Source organism: Crocodylus siamensis, chromosome 11 (assembly GCF_052110815.1).
Source record: "Crocodylus siamensis isolate JL-2025a chromosome 11, ASM5211081v1, whole genome shotgun sequence".
Taxonomy (NCBI): Eukaryota; Metazoa; Chordata; order Crocodylia; family Crocodylidae; genus Crocodylus; species Crocodylus siamensis.
In genome coordinates this window covers 57,087,330-57,105,605 of record NC_143405.1, presented here as the reverse complement: position 1 = coordinate 57,105,605, position 18,276 = coordinate 57,087,330, and the positions used below count along the sequence as shown (strand labels likewise).

General features: G+C 39.0%; 1 protein-coding gene across 1 annotated transcript in view; it reads left to right on the top strand.

Annotated features, from left to right (window-relative positions):
• CNTN6 (contactin 6) overlaps window positions 1–10,048 on the top strand; it is a 218,940-nt gene extending 208,892 nt beyond the window's left edge. The window contains exons 21-23 of the mRNA XM_090022247.1: window positions 4,282–4,394; window positions 6,368–6,536; window positions 8,722–10,048. Coding sequence (XP_089878373.1) covers window positions 4,282–4,394; window positions 6,368–6,536; window positions 8,722–8,816 — 377 coding nt within the window. The 3' untranslated portion in view covers window positions 8,817–10,048. The remainder of the gene's footprint in view (window positions 1–4,281; window positions 4,395–6,367; window positions 6,537–8,721) is intronic.
• The last annotated feature ends 8,228 nt before the right edge of the window (window positions 10,049–18,276 follow it).

Sequence of the window (18,276 nt, the reverse complement as noted above, 5' to 3'; positions counted from 1 at the left end):
TTAATATTAAGAAATGGAATGAGAGCATTTCACTGGTTTTGTGGGAGAGCAAAAATTCATATCCTAGCCCCACTGTTTTTTGTTGCTTTCGGTCACCAAAACAGTTTGTCCTCCTTCTCAAACAACTCACCGGAAGTAGGTCTAAAAACAATTTGTACCCACTTATGCTGTAAATTGAGTATCTTTTCCTGTGGCAAATTATCTGTGAAGAGATAGTGCTATAAGCAACTATATGCACAATTCAAAACGATTATTTTTTGTGGGCAAGTGTTCAGCCTATAGATTGCTTGTGAACCGCATGCTGCCTGTGTCACTTTAATGAATTTGCTATTTGTGAGCTGACATTCAAGCTGTGATTGGTCGCCTAGACAAAGGCTTACCTAGGCAGTACTTACCATAAAAAAAAAGAGCAGTCTATTTCTTATTCCTTAGAGCAGTAATTTCTTTGTATTAAAAGCCGTGTAATCATAACACTCAAAAGGGACATCGCAAAACCTCATTAATTAATACTTGAAAAATAGTAAGACCCTCAGAAATCTAGTGCTTTGTGACAAGTTAAAAGTAGTAGTAGTCCTAAATAAACTAAGCACTCTAACCTGTTCCACAAAGCAATAGGGTTTATGTACTGTAGTGGTAGATACGGGTTTTTGCCATGATCTAGAGCTGGTTTCCCACCATTTGAAGGGCTCTGTATCTAGGTTAAGTTTACTATTATTATCCCTACTATTTACAAGTATTTAGCTACAGTAAGTTTAGGCACGTGTTACTGTTCAATCAATCACAGCCTTCTAAACAAGTTCTCTATACCAATGCGCCATGCCCACCCACCTCTATCCATCAGAGCATCAGAAGGCCTGTGATCAGGCTAGAAGACATTTTAGTTAACTGCTTTTCCATTTTCCTTTGATTATCATCACACTAGGAAGATGCATCAGAATAAGATCTGCCTGCAAGAATACTCAGCGGCCTACTAGAATACTCAATTATCTTGAGCTCAGCCTAGCTCAAGGTAATTGAATCTTTAAAATCTAAAAGATTGGTGTTGAGTCTTTGTCTGTTTGCTTAGCTTATTTTGATAAACTATGCTAATGATTTTAACTCAGATGGTCAAGTGGTTAGGTCTAGCCAAGCTGCCCACTTCCAAGGAGGTGAGGCAATAGGAAACGTAACTACAAGCTATCTTTTTGTTCTACCAAGCTTTGTAAACAAGGGCCTAATTTCACCTTGGAAGTAAAGTAATCTAGAGCAGCAGACTGTTCCAATTTAACTGGAGGAACAGCTAATATCTATAGCATTTGGGTAGGAATTAATGGGGCACAGCACACAATCCCATATTGGGTGATGCCGTCATTCCCTCCCACAGCATTTGAGAGTTCCTCTGTAAAGAGTAATGGTACATTATTTTCTCCTATATAGGTCACTTATATGGGAATAACCAGAGAATCCCTGGTAGCATAAATCTGGTTAAGCTTCTGTGCCACCAAAACAATTCTCTCCTAGATGAAAATAGTAACTACCAGCTTTTCCAAGTGGCTTTCAAGGACCAGTCTTACTTCCTAGAAGCCTTACTAATTCACACTGGTAGGTAAAGTCCCCTGCAGTCTTACTTACCAAATTTGGTATTGGTAAGCGCCCGAACCTTTAATATTATACTTTGTTTACAACAACTTTACGACTGTAAACATGTAATTAATACATATGGACCAAAAAGGAAGCATTTAATCTTGCCCTTTTCTTTTCATCTCTTTGCATTTTAATTCTTGGCCGTGCTTTTACTTGAAAGTGCAATATAAGAACCAGTTTATTAAAATGAGTGCACAGTGTGAGCTATTTTTAATTATAATAACATGAAGAAACAGAGACAGAGGTAGCATTTCAGTGGGCCAGAGCTAGAATTTTCTCTCCGAGTCAGTTGTTTAAATGGAAAATAGACCATTTTTTGAAATTATTCTGTATATGACAGATGATATTCACACTCATACACACACAAACACTTAAATATTGCAATCTAACAGCAGGCTATAAAGGGGATAAATATATATTTACTCTATATTGACTACAGCTACTGTCAATCTTAGAACTATGTTAATGGCTCATTTACATTAAAGTTAAAATGATCTATTCAACATTAAAAATATATAATATTGCATTCTAACACTTTTTTCACTGGAAAAGGGAGGTGTTTTAATAAAACAGGCAGAATATCAAGTAAACAAACACCACACATCTATAATGAAAGCATTACCACTGAGTCAGTGTCTCAGTCTTCACAGCAGCAATTGTTTCAAGATTTCTAACACATGCTGGTTAAAATATATATATATATATATCAGGAAATAATGATTTTCTCTTCTTCTGTAGGCAAAATTCAGTCCATAAAGTTAAGTTTAGAGCTTATCTCCAATGTTGCAACTCCATTGATTTAAGTTCAACCAAACAGAATTTAGCTCCCTGCCTCTGTAGGTGCAATTCTTACTGAAATTTTTTGGACAAATTATATTACCATTTAATTTACTATATAAACTGCTTTAAATATAGGTACTCTCTCCTTCTGTTCATCCATACCGGTTGATTTACCTGTAGGGCCTCTCTTAATGCATGCTTAAGTGTTTTGCTGAATGTTGACCATGTTCAACGTAAGAAATGATTTGATGATCATTTTTTGGTTATTTAATTCAGTTCATGGTTTACGGATTTTGCGGACTGTTTATTGCGTCTGTTGTTCTGAGCTATCACTATGGTATTTGTAATATGTTTTTTAGGGTGGCCTGGTATCTCTGCTCCTTGACTGCATGACTGAAACTTTTATATAGAGAAAATAGGCATGGTTGTGGGTGAAAGTTACTGCCAGGCAGCTTCAATTCCAGAGCATCTTAAATGGCAGAATAAAGGCATGTTCCTTCCTTTGGAAAAAAACAAAAAGTGAAGTTCACCCATGCATAAGCATTGGTAACACTTTCATTTGAATACTCATAAGAATCTTCAATTGAGTATTCATGACAATTTGCCATCTGTGGATGTCCTTGTGAACAAATTGCTCATACAAATGTTTGCAGAAAGCAAATAAAAAGAGGTGGAGAATACCATTTAGAGGAACTCACTATTTTTATTTGGGTGAACATTCACAAAAGCTTTTATAAAGAAAATGAGCATCCAACCCAGCTTTCACATTATTTCTCAGTGAGGGATCACATCTGCTTGGTTACGGCTGGGTAGGCCACCAACACCTTGCTTCCCAAACAATAAAATGGATTAAGCCTCTCCACAATTATGAAACAAACAACACTATTTTTCTTGCATAATGTAACAATTAGTGTGCTCCATCTCTGTAGGAAACAAAAAAGATTATAGACTGGGACCAAATTAACAATTCCATCTAATTTGCATATGTTAATCATCAAGGTATGATCTAGGAAGAGTAAAACATGGTGAGGGGAAGGAAGCATCTCAGAAATGTAACGTGTTCAAGTCTGACTCATTCAAATATCACTAGATCTATTATTCGTAGTAAATCCATTTTTTTCTCTTTCCTTTCTTCATTTCAATACATGTCTACATATTTCCATATTTCTCATACTGCTCTCCTCCCAGACTTGAGCCCTAGCCAAGGAGCCATCATTAAACAACAGGAAACAGTCCATGTCTTTGGATTGGTTATTTAGGGAATGGCAGTTTCACCTATTCTTATTCTTATAGAATTCAATCCCTGTAATACATGGGTAATTTTCAGAGACATAAATGATATTTTAATGGCAAACACCTTTGAAAAATCTATTTTTGATTTATCAGGGTACACGGACTCCTAGCATCTGACAGTGCTTTTATGATGGGACCAACAGAGACTTCAACACCTAATTCCTTCCAAACCTTGTAACCTGGCCTCACAACTCATATCTGATATCACAGAATTGTTTTCTCTCTTATATTTTGTTTTAATATTTCTGAAATTCTCAAAGCAAAACATTCCATCACATACTGCATCTAAATGCTAATCATGCACTAAATTAAAACAAAAAAAAACATTTGCTGTAGCTTAGCTTAGTCAGAGGGCCCCAGATCTTCTAAAATTCAAAATGCATTCTCCCAGTAAGTGATTTTGTATTATGAATAGAGCTTTACTAGTTTAACTAACATGAGACTGATGATAGACCGGAAAATATTTTTACTCCTCTTGATCTGAATCAGCCATGCGTTAGTTACTTCCATGTCAGCGGCTCATTCAATTACAGTATGTAAATTAATATTCAATTGTATCTTGTGATTATCTTTTTCTTATTTAAGCACCAAGTCAACCACCAGCAAACATAGCATGGAAACTGACAAATTCAAAAATATGCTTGAATTGGGAACATGTAAAAACAATGGAAAATGAGTCAGAGGTGTTAGGCTACAAAGTAAGTAATTCTTTATCTTATGAAATCGTACATATTGTTTATAACAGAAGCATGGCAAAGAGAGCCAATGCATTGGTGAAAGCTACACTTGGTCCCATGTTAGTCAGTAAATGGAATATATGATTTCTTGAGTGTTTGGTATGTGTGATGGACAGTTAAATATTAACATTACAAGTGGGCTAAGACATTTCCCAATAAACAAGCAAGAACTCTTGTACTGTACCTTCAGTTCATAAGTGTATCTCTGCACATTTGGAGGAAAATAGATACATAGGTCATCATGTCAATGAGATCTTAGTGAAACTAATTTCCATACACCCATTATTTTTAAAAGGCTGAGAATAACACAGAATCGGTTTGCCATGGTTTTGAACACCACGGGATATATAACAATGGTCAAACTCAAAACTAGAAAGGTTCTTTGCATGGACACCTCAGGCCTGGTCCTGCACAAAGCTTATTCACATGGTTGAAAACAACTTGTACAAGTCTGTAGGTTCAAGACCTTTGTGCTCTCTGTCACCTGATTGACCCTAAGCTTGTCTGCTTAGTTATTTTCCCATGCACAAATAAAGCCTGTAATTTTTCTGGAGAGCACTCATCTCACATGCTATTGTTTTCAAATGTTTTATGCTATTTGACTATTTGTGCATTTTGGGTATGAGTAGAGGGGGAGAGAGGAATTGGGGTTAGGAACTAGGGTCTTGAGCACCGTTAGCTTCATTCCTTTGTGCCTAAATTAGTTGCTTCAAAGGCAATATGTTTCTATTACATTTTGACATTGTAAGAGCTCTTTAAGTCTTTAAGTACTCACTACAATAAACCTACTTTAAGATGCCTGTTAACTGCATTTAGCCCTCTATTTCACTTTTCTGTGATTCATTTTAGCATAAAAATGTCAGGAGACTGTCAAGAGCAAGAAGTCATGTACTCTCAATGTTGTACTGGCAAAGAAAGGTATCTTACAATAAAGCTCATTCTTGCCTATAGGATTCACATATATACTTATCCCTGGCTAGCGCTCATGCACTAGTGAAATGGTCCAATCAACGTGCAAGCTGGCATAGTGATGAGCTAACAAGAAGATGCAAATGTAGAAAACCAAATCCGTCCTACCGTGTGCAGGGACTGTGCTTTGTTAGAAAAGACCTAGCTATTCAAAATTACTATCCCTTTCAAGCTCCAATAATATAAATCAAACACACACACACACACACACACACACACACACACACTCATATATGGGTACATAATGGTATGTGTTTTTACCTTTACTACTTCACATAGATCATTTTAATGTTGAAATCCATCTTCCATGAGCTTTGAAAATTGGGCTCCAGTTGCATTCTGTGCTCTTTTGAATGTCTGTGTATTTTACCAGAGGCGCTCAGCAAAGCAACTCTTTTGAAAATGTAGCCTTAAGTCATAATAGGAGGGGTGAGCACAGATCTTTTTTTTTTTTTTTGAAAATAGGGCTCTTGTTTGTGTATTACAATGAACAGTTTTGAAAATGTGGCCTTACTGAGGTAGAGAAGCACCTAAAAATCTACCTTTAGATGCATAACATTTGCATGATTAGAGTGAAAAATATTGTACTGCATCAGTAGCTGCACTCTGAACAAGATTAACATATGAATAATAATGGTATTTCATTTCCCCCGACCTTATACTATGAAGTTTTGCTCTATTTTTGGTGGACAGTGCGTTACATGTAGGATAGAGACAAGCATTGAAAGTGAGTCACTACACCCATTAAACTCTGGTGCATCTCCACAGAAATGCTTGTAAGCTCCTGAAGAGGTCTACGTTTCTCTTGAATAAAGGCTGCAGGGTGCTTAAAATGCTTTTCAGAATTACATGTTTGACACACAAGGCAAAAATGCTCTCTGCAGAGAAATCAGAAAACCCTATATAAAGCTGCCACAAAAATCAAACAACCTCCATTTTTTCCCTCTTAATTCTTTTGTATTTAGATTTTGTACCGGCAAAACAGACAAAGCAAAACTCATGTATTGGAAACGAATAACACCTCGGCTGAGCTCCTGGTACCATTTGAAGAGGACTATATCATAGAAATAAGAACAGTCAGTGATGGTGGAGATGGCAGCAGTAGTGAAGAAATTAGGATACCAAAAATATCAAGTAAGTTTTTCCCCCTCCCTCTAACATTGAAAATAATATTGCAAGAAGCATGTGCTCCTCTGAAAGGAACAATTGCTAAATAAACCTTAGACACACTAGATGAGCACTAGGGTTTTTTTTTTTAATGCTAGGTAAATGTAGAGCAATCATTGCACACTTTAATTTTTAATGGACCAAAGGGAAAGCAATTTACACAGCAACTATTGATGGCCTAATTTTCCAGGCGCATCTTCCTCAACCCTGCCCTACAGAGACTAATGCTGAGGAAGGAATAAAATACCCTACCCAACACAGGGTTGTGGTTAATATGTATATATAATGTCGTCCTAAATTTGCTGGTTATTGACTTGAGGTTGCATTGGTTATGCCCTCCTCCTAGATTACCCTTTAAATGAGGGTCCTACCACCTCATGACACAGCCTTTGACACTGTTTCTCACCACATTCTCTCAAAAAACTAGGTGACTGTGGCATTGATGCCTACACAGTCAAATGGGTGGCCAATAGGCTAGATGGTCATACCCAGAAAGTGGTGGTGGATGGGTCATTTTCGACCTGGAGGGATGTGGGCAGTAGAGTTTCCCAGAGCTCGGTCCTGGGGCCTGCACTGTTCAACAACTTGATCAGCGATCCAGATGTGGGAGTAGAAATCATGTTGTCCAATTTCGCTGACAACACCAAGATGTGGGGTGAGGTAGGCACGCTGGAGGGGAGGGACAGAATCCAGCTAGATCTAGACAGATTACAGAGGTGGGAGGATGAGATTAGGGTGGCATTCAATGCAGACAAGTGCAGGGTGCTGCATTTAGGGACAAAGAACCAGCAACACACCTATAGGCTGGGGAACACCCTTCTTGTCAACATGGTGGTAGAAAGGGATGTTGGAGTCATTGTTGACTCCAGGATGAACAGGAGCTGCCAATGTGAGGAAGCGGTCAGTAAGGCTAACCACACCTTGTCGTGCATCTACAGATGCATCGCAAGCAGGTCCAGGGGGGTGATCCTCCCCCTCCATGCAGCACTGGTCAGGCCACAGCTGGAGTACTGCGTCCAGTTCTGGGCGCCGCACTTCAGAGGGATGTGGCTAGCACTGAGAGGGTCCAGAGGCGGGCCACTTGCATGGTCAAGGGGCAGCAGGTCAGACCCTTTGAAGAGAGGCTAAAGGGCCTATTCAGCCTCCACAGGAGAAGGCTGAGAGGGGATCTGACAGCTGTTTACCAACTCACCGGGGGGACCATCAGAAATTGGGTAAGACTCTGTACCCTGGGCACCACCTGGGGTTACTAGGAATAAGAGCCACAAATTATTAGAGAGCAGGTTCAGGCTGGACATCAGGAGGCATTATTTCACAGTTAGGGCTGCCAGGCTCTGGAACGGGCTCCCAAGCCAGGTGGTTCTCTCCTACCTCGGGGATCTTCAAGAGGAAGCTGGATAGATATTTGGCTGGGGTGTTATGAACCCAGCACTCATTCCTGCCCAGGGCAGGGCGTTGGACCTGACGATCTGTTTAGGTCCCTTCTGACCCTAAGCACTATAATACTATGATACCTAACCTTCCTCATTTTCTGGGTAAAAATTGTTCAATGAAGTGTTTTTCAGTATACATGCCAATGAATTGTTCTAGAAATGTTGTGGAAGAGTGTACACAGTTTGTTAAATCTTTCTCGGGGTCCAGTCCAGTAGCTAGGAAATTCATGTGGGACTCTAGGCACAAATTCAAACGTTCTCAGTCGGAAAAAGCAGAAACTTGCACAGTTAGTAGAACAAGGCTTTGGGGTTGGGACTTTTTCTTATATAGAACAGTCCCCATAACTGAATAGTTAGGCTATTCACTTAGGATGTGGGAGTCTCAAGTTTAAGTCTCTGCTTCAATAATTTTTTCCTTATTCATCCCAAGTGGAATGCCTTCAATAACAGAAATTGAGAGCTACTTAATTTAGGACAATGAATAACCTCTGAAAGGTGGAAGACTCCTGTTCATGTCCCCGCTGTACCTGATTTGGATCATATATTTGAATCAGGGTTTCTTTAGTGACCTAGTCCTAATGATATAATTTATACCAAATTGGTATGAATCGTGTTTTGAGAATTAGTAGGATTTTTATTTTTTTTTACGTAAAAAAGATCTGAAAGAAAGTGTTCTTTCCCTATGAATTTCCTTGACCGAGGTTTTTATATTTTTACAGGTTTAAACTCCAAAGCTTCCCAAAGGGAAAACCATATAAAAATAACAACTGCGATAATGATACTGAGTTTCATTCTTACCATCTCAGTTCTTTGATGACTAAAGCCATTTTCAAATCATGGACTTTTGAAAGTAAATTACGTATAGATTTTATCTTGATACTTCAGCCACAGACAACATTCCTTAAAAAGTGATACCTACCAGGGCATGGGGAAGGGAAATAAACTGTACATTTTCTTAACAATGTAAATATCAATATTCTGTTAATGAAAAGAAAATCAAGCTTTGAAATTTGAGGATCAATGTATATAAATTAATTAAATGGAGTGGTGCCAAAATGTAGCTGTGTGATTGTAATAAGAATGATCTCTAATATAATGCACATAGTGATCTATGGTAGAAATCCCAGCTGATTGTATGGCGAACATGAAAGACCTGGGCTAGATAACCATGATGATAATGAAAAGAGAAAATGTTTGCAGTTGTTTGTGATGTGGATATGATTTATCCCATGTACCTCATTCTAATCTGTCAAAAAAAGAAGGAAAAAACCTCACAACTTCCAATTGAAAAAGATATTTATTTACATTTTTGCACACATTTGTATCAGGATATCACACTTTAGGATGTTACAAATCATGTAGTAACATATAATAAATCCTTTAACCTTTACTAAATTATTTTCAAGGGGGGAAACAACCAGATACTTGTGATAAAAGGAATTATGATCCAGTGTAAAGATATTTGACTTCAGCAGTCTCTGGACCAGATCCTTTATGGGACAATCCTTTTTTTTTCTTATAGTACAGTATACCCAATATGTATATTCTCAAGTGTGTTTTTTTAAAACTGTTTTGTGCAATGGAGCTATTATGATCAATATAGCTAGCATTTTGGAGGTGCTAAATATTTACATCAATATTGTTATTAAATGGACATTTCATGGATGGTCAGTTAAATGTTTGACTTTCCTATTTTTTTCTACTATCCATGTAATTATGTGTTTCTGTTTTTCTAAAGCAACTGCTTCAATTTTGTTTTTTCTAAAAAACAAAAAATTAAAAAAAAAAATCAATAACTCCAAAACATTACTTTGTATGGTTACTTAATTACTTATGATCATGTTTTCGTCTCACTGGGCACATCTACATGTGTTCCTATGGTGCCTTTGTTACTGCACCAGCATTTAGTACTTTTTTTTGGAAGTATTAACAGCCTGTACTGTGCTGTGTGCACCGCTCATGGTTATTTTTAGCTGCTACATCACTGTAGCAACAGGCTATAATGAAGGAGCACGTTGGTACAGTGACATAACTGCAGCATCACGGTTTGTGACCACCGACACTATGTTGCCATAATGCGTCACAACGGTAATGTAGCATCACATGTAGACATGTCCACTGATTCAGAATATACTTTGGTTGTATGATATCCTCTGATATCAATGAAATTCACAGGGAAAGAGAGATTCCACGTAAGAGATGCAAAGTTGATGTGTGAACTTTTCGGAAACTCAACATTCAGTTTCACTAAATTTTTCATTCCGCTAATATTCAATTAAGTAAAAGAAATTTTACTGAGCATTTTCCTAGTACCCTCACAATAGAGGGTGCTGACACCCATGAATGGTGAATCTAAGGAGAACTTATTTCATTGAACACTAAAGGATTCAAAAGCCTGTGGAAATCCTGAAAAAAGTCTGAAATATTTTCGTTGGAGAAGGATGTGACCTGGTGCACCTTTCATTACGAGTGTAAAGTATCCTTAAGTAGTTTTAAATAAGAGTACTCAAATCTTGCGGTGGAAGACAATGAAGCAAGTGCTTTGAAAATGATAAGGTTTTGTAAAGCTGCTCTTGGTACTTGCCAGTAATTGTACTGGCATAGATATTCTGTCTCTGATATATGGGTTCTTTACCAGGCGTCACAAGCAAAACTTTCAATCTTTCCTTTATGTTTGAGTTTTCCCTTCTTTTGCTGTTTGCTTACTGAAACTCTTTGTCAGTAAAATGCTAGTTTATTTACAAAACCACTGCTAGGAAACAGCTAGTGTTTGTTTTGTCACTGTTTGAAATAATAGATCCATCTTTGATTTGAAGCATGAAGGAGAATGAAAAGAACACTGATTTTCATCATCACAGAATACAAATCTGAAACATCTAATTAAGCCTTTCATCCCATTCAGCTAATAGAGAAAGAAATTCAACGACAGAGCAAAGAGTGTGTAACATATTCAACACCAATGGATTTGTTCTAAAATGTCAGGTATCACTGGCATGACAGATTTATGAATGCCAGCGTAAAAATACTTGTTCACTCACACTATTGTTCAGGGGCAGACTGTCCCTCAGCACTTCACACTTGCATGTATTGCCTCTGCAACTGAAGTGTGTACAAAATGCACACTTATCCACTTCCGTTATCATGGTAAAAAACGGGATCTGTAGAGTAAGTTTATCAATGGTCTCTTCCTGAACTATATTTCTATATTCTGGACATCCATAAGGATGATTATTGTTGATTTCTATTCCCCTTCATATAAAGCTCAAAAGGAAATAAATCTACAGATATGCTAAGGAGTTGAGGGCTAAAACATTACTTCCTGCTTAAACATTTGCTTTGAACTGTGCACATTTTAAAACTTCAAAAACAACATCAGATAAAGTATTGCTAATTCATGGACACTAGAGGCCTGATGGCTTGATCAGGAGCCAAACCTATGCTGCCCAAGAAAAGACGTGAGCTGATATGGACCGGAAGCTGTCCATCATGGAATGGTTACCCTTTGGTATATGCCTCTGAAGTGTTAATTAAAACACAACAGTACTATGCCAAGACTGAAAAAGAAATGCTGACATTTGTCCCTGGTTGTGTGCAGTTTTATGAATATGGTTATGAGGACAAATCATTCAAGGAAGAAAGAAACCACAAACGGCTGGGAATACATTGAAAACTATATTAGCATCATGCAAGTGCTGCCTAGGCTTCAGTAAATGATTGTAAAGTTGCAAAAGCACAGATCGAGTATGAAACACATGGCCAATGAGGAGCTTTCAATAGTGGATATGCTCTCAAGAGTGCTTATAAACAATGGAAAGGAAAGCTCCAGCAAGAAAAGATGGCTGTAAATATGACAAAAGGCAAAAACAAAACAAAAAAAATCACATGAGATTCCTTATTTCACCCTTGCCCAAGGCCTGCACCTCTGAATGAAACAGGAAAGATTATTTTTAATGTAACAGGTACTACACAGTGGACACATCTATATGTGCACCTTAAATGCACATTAGCCAATTTAATTTGTTAAAAACCATACTCTTTAGTTAATGTTCATTAAGACAACCTAATGAGCATTTTCCTAGTACATCACAGTAGAGGGTACTGACACACATGCAGGGACCCTACTCCAAAGTGCTGGAAATCCAGCATGTTGGAGCAGATTTGATTAATCGAGTCTGCTGGAACATGTAAATTGAAATGCTCTGGCAGCCTGGCACATCATGTGCATCAGTGGCACAGCATGCCTCTGTGCTGAGAAAATGGCGGCAGCGTACGGTGAGCTAAAACACTTTTTATATGCTTTAGTTCAAAGCTGTGCCGCGGATATACGTGCTTCTGACATGGCACCAGGCACTTTTAATTAGCATGGCTCGCTAATAAAAAGCGCCAAGCACTGCATTGGGAGCACGTGTAAAGAGGCCTAGTGGTACTAGATTTAGTGGGCATCAACTAAAGCACATTAATGCACTTGTAGACGCGTCTGCTTTCTTTCAGAATACAGCTATCGCACAATACTTTGGGTAGCAGTCTAATTGCTCATTACCATGGATTATGAATCATATCTTGTTCACAATAGGGTTCCATGTAATTTAACGAGAGTCATTCACAATCCATGCATGTGGTTTCTTTCCAATACATATCCAAGCATCAACACTTTACTACATAGAATTACTTACTCCTTGTAAATATTAAGGAACCTCATTAAAATATCCCATTAATTCAAAAGTGCCATACTTCTAACATTGCTTAAAATATGGCCTCATGCTTCCAATTTTTTAGTAGAACCAACATTTAGGCAGAAGGCCAAAACCTCACTTGATTCTTAACTAATGAAAATTGACTCTAAATTAGTTCGAAGAAACAGTGTTACAGCCATGTCATACAACTGGGCCAGGAAATAAAGGTTCCCAGCCCTCACATACAACAGTCCATGCAGGGTTAAATACTCAGAAACCAGGATTTACGCTATAAAATACAGCTACTATTTTAATATATTTTAGGCTTTTCTGGTATATTAGCCTAAGTATACACCTAGATGGTGATAAACTACTTATCACAACCTGGTCTTTTGTTCAGATACTCTAATTTAGTCTAATTTTGCTTGTTATTTTGTCTTGTGATGCATGGTCCCTTTTTGTCTTCCTTTGAGACTGGCCAATACATTGCTAGTCATTATGGTAAAGTAGGAAACTATTGTTAAACAGCAGAAAGAATTAGGTAGAGAACTGAGAGATAGGCAAAGAATCGGTGAAGAGAGAGACCACAATGGTATATGTTGAGAAAGGAAATAATAGCCCGAAAAAATATTATTAATAGAGTTCCAAAAAGACCATTCTTGGGACCCATCTTAGTTAATAGTTCCATGACTGATTTGGCACAAGAAGAAAGACTCCCTTGTGAAATTTGCTGATTGAACCATGTTTGCCAATACAGCAGAGAACTGGATTACCCTGAAGACTGTGGAGCAACAGAAATGGAATACAATTTAATAGGACAAAGTGAAAAGTCGTGTCACAACCCCAATCTCCTAATGGGCTTCACCGCCTAAACAGTTTTGCTCATCTATCTTTAAAAAAAAAAAAAATTAAAAACCTGCTTGTTAAATCAGTCATATTTAACTTTGCAAGCACATGCTGAGCTGCTCCCACTCTTCCCAGCTTCTCTGAGCACCCATTCGACACAAGCTTCTCAAACAGATATCGACACACATGCACATTCCCACAATTCTTCTGAACACTGTTCAGTGTTACTTAATATTTTATGACAGATGACATCTGGAAGCAGAGATATGCTAAACTATTTTCATCTAATTTGAATAGTCAGTGCAAGTGCTGTGTCTGTCAATTTATGGACACAGCAGGTAGGTTACAATTCAGGTGGCACATCTACATGTTAATAGCAATTTCAGATTTCTGTAATCTGAATTTGTTAGTGTCTATCGGAAAAGAAGCAATGTAATTGTGAATGAGGGGTGAATAACCTTACAATGCTTTGTTAGGTTTTGTCAAAAGAAAAAACCCCAAACTTTTGAATAAAGTATAGTTTGGCTCTGTGCCACCTTGGTTTTGCAAGGCTCCCAAGTTTATTGATTCTGAAAAATCGTTTTTCTAATTTGCTCAATTCACAAATAATGAAAATATTTCCTACCAATGCTGTAAGTGTAACATGAATCTGGAAGTCAAGATGGGCCCTTTCTGGCTTGTATGTCATTGTCAGTAATGATCCTTGGACTGGGAACAGTTTTTACAAAGACCCAAACATCCCTTGACCCAGGTCTGGCAAGGGCTAAGGTACTTTTGACTGAATCAGCAGTCACATTTTCACAGTGCATGATGTCCTGGAGTTTTAAAAAAAACTACCCATTATGAGAGCACGGTAAAATCATAGAAATGAAAACATCACCAGAGCACGTCTTTTAGAAAAACCATCCAATTTACATTTAAAGATTCCAGGTGATGGAGAGAATATCATATGTCTAGACAAGCTGTTCCACTGGTTAATTGCTCACACTGTTAAAAATTTGCATCTTATTATGTTGATCATATCAGATGCTGAAGAGAATCCATTTCATTGTTTTATGGATGAATTATTTCTGCAGTGCTATCAGAAGGAAATCACAGTGAAAAGTTGTTTTTACCACAGGTAAGCAGACACTACTTTTGAGCTGGTGAGACATTTCTCAGACAGACCAGCTTTCTGTTACACGATGCAGATTTGTCGAAATCAAAACCAGTCTGCAAGGACAGTTCACATCTGATGATTGCGTGATCAGACCCAGGCAGAGATCTGACGGTAAAAATTTGAAACGTCAGACCACTAGGTTTCTCCTGAAAAACTGCGTCGTTTCCGGACAGCTTATTTACCTGTTTCTTAGTGCCCATCTCACTGGCTACTAGGAAGCCTAGCCCTCCACCTCCCAGCTTTTAAATGGCCAGCATCCTGGAAGTACCAGCTCTCAAATTCCTTGAACCCCCCCTCTGCCACCCTTAACTTTCCAATAGGGATGAAAGTGAGGAAAGTATTTAGAAGGTCTGGCTGAGCTGGGAGCTTTGGAGCTGATGTTCCCAGGGTATCCAGCAGGAATTGCCCATTACATTTAAGGATCTTGACTTTTTTAATAGATTTTGCAGGCTGTTTCATAGCAAACTTTCTGGTTCTCTTTCCCAGAGAAAATTCAAAATGTTCATCTTCTCCAAGCCAAGATTTCATGTTCCTCACACAATGCTAATTAAAGTAGAATACTTACAAGGGGTGAATAAATTCAAGTAGACCTAAAGTGTTGTGCAGTCCTGGGTCTGATAACTTGCCCAGGGTCAAAATTCCCCTTCTGCAGCACGTGATTGCCTAAGCTTTAATGGGTCATCTCATCCCCCCCCATTTGGCAACGGTGATATATTTTTCATTAAATCGATTCTATAATTTCTGTAAGGCAAGACTCAATCCTTCTGCAAAGTTTAGACAAAACAGTGTCGCTTTATCGTTCAAGCAAAGGATTTTTTTTTTCCACGTAACTGAATGGAAGGTCCAATAGATGCTTAATTACAGGGATGCATTAGAAGCGTTATAATGACATGCTTAGAAACTGTCCTCTGGGATTTCTACAAAGCTCCTCTCTCAAGCGTGATTAAGAAGAACTTTAACGCAGCTGTCAACAAGAGAACACTTTTATAAAAGGTGCATATGGCATTAAAAATCTTGATAATACACTAACAAAACACATACAAAATACCTAATTGTAGAATAGATGAACGCTGAATCAGTCTTCCCTCAGTTTTCTTTTATATCCTGTTATTGAGGGTTCTTAGCATTTTGCTTTCTTCCCTTTTTTGAAGGCACCTTTAGAAATGAAACCTTTTCTTTTTTGTTTTTGCCTAGCTTCGGATACAGTCACTTCGGATGCCAGCTATCTGATCCAGAGCTCTGGACTGGGTCTCTGCTTCGATCTGGCCAAAGCGGCTCTGAAGCTTTGGAGCCGCCTTGGAAATCCAGCCATAGGGTATAATGGGGAAATCAATGAAATATCTATAACTTTGTTGTTGTCTTATCTGGATGAAACTTGCAGGAGTGGTAGCTTCTGCTGAGAGAATTAAGCCTGCCAAGATTCAAGAACTTTGGTGCAGGGGTTTGGGGGGAACTGTACCCCAAATTCTTGAAAGCAAACAACTCATATCACATGTATGTATTACACCACAGGGGGGTGAAAACTGCAGGGCTGGTGACCCCTGGTGAGGCCACAAAGCCTGCCAAGGTTCAAGGAGATAGATGCAGAAGTTTGGGGGAATTGCACCTCAAGCTGCAGACAAGCAAAACTTGTGACATGGGTGACACTGGGTATGTTAAGGTGCAGCAGGGTGAAAGCTGCAGGGGTGGGGGCCCCTGCTGTGGCCACGATGCCTGCCAGCTGTCAGCTGTTGAGATTGGTGCAGGGGTCCTGGGGCCCTGCACCTCTAGCTGCTGACAGGCAAAACTCATGACATGGGTGCTTATGCAACTGTGTCTGTCTTGGGGGGGGGGGGGCGAGGGGGGGGAAGGGAGCTACTACTGCAGGCCTGGCTGTTAAGCTACTGTGTTACCAGCTACTAATCAATCATGCTTCACTCAGCTCAATACACACTAGTTAGCTAATGTAGCTAGCAACAATTAACACCTACAAAAATGCAAACGAAGGAGAGGAAATAATCAATACAGACAATCAACTGCCCCAAGACAGAGACGGTCAGTTGTGGCTTAGTACACATGGGGTCATCGATGTCACGAGTTTTGCCTGTCAGCAGCTTGATGTACAGTTCCCCCCAAACCTCTGCACTGATCTTAAAACGTAGCAGACTTTGTGGCCTCACCAGGGGCCACCACCCCAGCAGTTTTCACCCCATTGTGGTGTAATACATACACGTGACATGAGTTTTGCTTTCAAGAATTTGGGGTGCAGTTTCTTCTGAACTTCTGCACCGATCTTCTTGAAACTTGGTAAGCTTCATGCTCTCAGCAGAGGCTACCATCCCTAAAGGTTTCATCCAAATTAGACAAAAACAACAAAGTTTTAGATATTTCATTGTTTACCCGTTATAACCTACGGGTGAAGCTCCAAATCGATTCAGAAAGCCTAATGCTTCCAGCGGTTTGATTTGGATTCGTAGATTCAGTCTCTGAATCATCTCCAAATCTGAATCATGATCCGATGCTTTGCACAGCCCTAGTGAGCAGTTCAGTTAAAGTGTAGAGCACCTTTGAAAGAACCGAGTAGTTTACTCACTTGACTCAAGTTACTCACATGCCAAATTCCCTTGAAACACAGTGGGAAATTATGAGCAACTGTCCCTCCACTTCACCTGAAACATTACACTGGCCTCTAGACAAGGACACTGAACAGAATGGCACAGTATAGCCCAATCTAATTATGTCATAACAGTTTATAAGTCACATCTATTATTATTCTGTAAAACCACAAGAATCTGCTAGGGTGCTACTCTTCACAGAAGTCATTGTTACATGCTGAAGATGTGATGTCTGTAGGAGGCAAATATTTAATACAGTAACACCAAACAACTGAAAAAAAAAATTACACCAGTTATACAGGCAGCTGCCTCAACTACTTTCAACAAAGAATGTCTTGGGGCACTGACAGACCTGACCATTTGTCGCACCATCAGCTACTCAAATAAATCTACAGCCGTGCTCTAACAGAAGTGGACAGTTGCAGAGCACTTTAAAAATGCTCAATCATATGACACTTCACTCTCCTCGCACTCCAGTGTGGCTAGGGAAAGCCCAGAACAGACCTGCCTCCCCTACCTTCACGCCCTCCCATCCTGAGAGAACACAGGAGCTGGGATAGATTTCATAGATGTTAGGGCTGGAAGGGACCTCAAAGATCATCAAGTCCAGCCCCCTGTCCAGAGGATACGTGGTCAGTGCTAAAGCCTCTCTCCCATCGGACGTCTGTCGGATTAGGAGGTTCCGTCTAACTCATAGTGTTTTCTGTGAAGCGTCATGAGTTAGACTGGGGAGCTGCTCATCTGTCAGTGCTCTTAATGCCTTATGTTTAATTTGGTTAAATGAACTGAAATGGCTTCAGTGGGCCATTTCAGGTTCTGTATCATATTTGTAATACCAATAAAGTCAGCTATGCTAGAAAAAGATGACTTAACAAGGACATGAGCCTAATCAGCTAGTCCACTGAGAAAACCTTTAAATCAATGAACTATTAAAGAGCTGGTCAGTAAGTTGTGTGTCTTATCCAGTATCATCTTCACTTTGATCTCAGAGGCCTCATCTGC